The sequence below is a fragment of the Phaethon aethereus genome (assembly GCF_964289735.1).
Source record: "Phaethon aethereus genome assembly, contig: HAP1_SCAFFOLD_314, whole genome shotgun sequence".
In the NCBI taxonomy this organism is placed as follows: Eukaryota; Metazoa; Chordata; class Aves; order Phaethontiformes; family Phaethontidae; genus Phaethon; species Phaethon aethereus.
This window is the reverse complement of record NW_028114165.1, coordinates 14350-17245: the sequence shown is the minus strand read 5'-3', so window position 1 is coordinate 17245 and position 2896 is coordinate 14350. Positions and strand designations below refer to the sequence as shown.

Sequence of the window (2896 nt, the reverse complement as noted above, 5' to 3'; positions counted from 1 at the left end):
TAGACTGTTCCCCGCAGGGCTGAGACAGGACAAGGCAGGGAAACATGTTGCACTTGTCAGTCGCACTGTAGGATCCAAATTATTCAACGCTTTCGGTTCCCAGAACATGAAAAAGTTTATCCCACCCGCACACACAGTAACCCGCACTGCTAGAAAGGTTCCGAGACAGCATTTAGAAAAAATAATTCGTTCATGCAGAACTTTTTTTTTTACTAAGACAGGCAGACAACAGCATAGATTCAGCTCTTTAGAGATCGAGTTGGTGGCTCTGAAAAGAGCCTTTGGGTTTCTGTGGGGAGAAGGTTCCCGGGCACTGTTCTTCAGCGTTCACTTGGCCTTTGCCTTGTGGCTGTCAGTCTTCTTGGGCAGCAGCACGGCCTGGATGTTGGGCAGCACCCCACCCTGCGCGATCGTCACCTTGCCCAGCAGCTTGTTGAGCTCCTCGTCGTTGCGGATGGCCAGCTGCAGGTGGCGGGGGATGATGCGCGTCTTCTTGTTGTCGCGGGCCGCGTTGCCCGCCAGCTCCAGGATCTCGGCCGTCAGGTACTCCAGCACGGCCGCCAGGTACACCGGGGCGCCGGCGCCCACCCGCTCCGCGTAGTTGCCCTTGCGCAGCAGCCGGTGCACGCGGCCCACGGGGAACTGCAGCCCGGCCCGCGACGAGCGCGACTTGGCCTTGGCGCGCGCCTTCCCGCCCTGCTTCCCGCGGCCGGACATCCTCGCTCCAGCGCTCGCTCGTTCGCGTCTCAGAGCAACCAGTAGCTGAACAGCTGGCACAGCCGGCGCTGCTCACCTATAGCCTCGCTTTCCCCTCCTCGCCCCTTCGCTGATAGGCTGAGAAGTAGGTCTCCTCTGCACAGCCAATGAGAAGGCGAATCGAATTCCGACCAATAAGAAACCATCATAGCGGAGTTGTGACGCTCTGTCCTTCTGACCAATGACAGTGCGCGGAGGCAATGCTGCTCATTTGCATAAGGCAGCTATAAATAGGTGGCGCGCGGCGACTCGCCCTCCGTTGGTCCCTGCGCTCCTGAGCGTTCATCAGTTTCGGTGTGTGACGGACGTGTGTTCGTGGCGATGCCCGAGCCGGCCAAGTCAGCCCCTGCGCCCAAGAAGGGCTCCAAGAAGGCGGTGACCAAGACGCAGAAGAAGGGCGACAAGAAGCGCAAGAAGAGCCGCAAGGAGAGCTACTCCATCTACGTGTACAAGGTGCTGAAGCAGGTGCACCCCGACACGGGCATCTCGTCCAAGGCCATGGGCATCATGAACTCCTTTGTCAACGACATCTTCGAGCGCATTGCCGGTGAGGCCTCTCGCCTGGCGCACTACAACAAGCGCTCCACCATCACCTCGCGGGAGATCCAGACGGCCGTGCGGCTCCTGCTGCCGGGTGAGCTGGCCAAGCATGCCGTGTCTGAGGGCACCAAGGCTGTCACCAAGTACACCAGCTCCAAGTAAACGTGTGTTTGAAATACTGTTTTAAGCAAAAGGCTCTTTTAAGAGCCACCCACCTCTTCAGTAAAAGAGCTTCACTTTCTGTGTTGTATCTTTGTTTTACTGATGTAAACCTTCTACTAATTGATTTCTCTGGCTGTCTTAATCACGGATTTCTAATCCCAATAATCTAAAAGCTGTAGTGTAGTCTAGGATTAAGAAAACAACCCCTATCTTGGGTCCCTCCTCGTGGTCTCTACACATATTTTAGGGCTCAAGTTTGTGATCAACTCAGAGGCTCGACTGTGAACCTGTTCAGCGGTGCAAAGCATTTGATGTAATTTGAGGCAGATATTTCGTAGCTACCTTTGTACATATCCCTTTATATCTCTTTTTGTGTCTCTATTCTTACACCTTTATGTGTGTGTGATCAAGGAATAACTTGATTATGCTGCTAAGTTTTATATGATTCGATACTACCATTTTATCTCAATATCATTAGTGAATTTGATCACTGTTATTTGGTATTAGATTATTACCATCCTAAATTATACCAAGCACAACATATATGACTACACCACAATCCCTGATACCCTATCCCTTTAGTCATAAACCGTTGACCAAGTCTGGGATTAGGAGTGGATTCAGCTGCACCTAGACTCCTCTGTGAGAAGGAATTTAGAAAGCAAGCGTGTTCACTCTGAACCTCATGACTCAATGGGAGGGTGTCCCTCATTTTTTTTCCCTTTTCCCAATCCTTAGACATAAACCATTGAACAAGTCTGGGACTACGGGTGGATATCGGTCCACTCTGAAATTGGTGACTCAATGAGAGGGTCTCCCCTACTTTCTCTCCTCAACATACATACACATTAACTAGATTCGATACATGAGTAAATGATTCTAATTTAATTGTAATTTGGTTTCTCTCTGTATAACTTTTCCATGCTGAATAAGTAATAGAGTGAACCTCGCCATTGAATTCTGTTGTCGCACTTTTTACAAATTTGTATTAAAATCATTTGCTTTCTGATATCTTTGACGGTGCTTCTTTAAGCAGCCTAAATTATCCATCTGCGACACCGACTCAGACTGGTTTTAGCCCTACTCCATCCCTTCTCCCTCCTCTCTTATTGTGAACTATGACCATTTTATCAGTCATAGACTTATACCAGTAGAGTTTAAAAGCGTCTTCGAGAGTTCAGTAATTAGTAAGGAAACACTTTGGGATTTTAGCTCTTTGTTTCAATGGTCTTCTGTATCTGGGAAAAAAATTCTGCTTAAAACGTATGCTTTAGAGGATTAACTAAGATATTTCCTGGTATATTCTTATTCTAATGTTCCTGAGATAAGCTTGCTAATGATTTCAGAACGGACTAACATTCAGGCAGAAAAAGTCTAATGGCGCATCAATGTCTGCTATTTCTTAGCCCCTGCAGCGCCTGATGCGCGTTTCCGAAGC

The 2896-nt window shown here is 49.0% G+C and overlaps 2 protein-coding genes across 2 annotated transcripts; one reads left to right on the top strand and one right to left on the bottom strand.

The window, feature by feature from the left end:
- Window positions 1–327: 327 nt before the first annotated feature.
- On the bottom strand, window positions 328–812 carry LOC309416227 (histone H2A-IV; the record flags this gene model as incomplete). The annotated part of the gene is made up of 1 exon (XM_082015800.1): window positions 328–812. Exon 1 carries the CDS (start codon window positions 715–717, stop codon window positions 328–330), a length of 390 nt encoding a protein of 129 aa, XP_081871926.1. The 5' UTR covers window positions 718–812.
- A 265-nt stretch (window positions 813–1077) lies between these two features.
- On the top strand, window positions 1078–1458 carry LOC309416220 (histone H2B 1/2/3/4/6; the record flags this gene model as incomplete). Its single annotated transcript, XM_082015793.1, has 1 exon — window positions 1078–1458. One exon carries the CDS (start codon window positions 1078–1080, stop codon window positions 1456–1458), a length of 381 nt encoding a protein of 126 aa, XP_081871919.1.
- Window positions 1459–2896: the final 1438 nt, after the last annotated feature.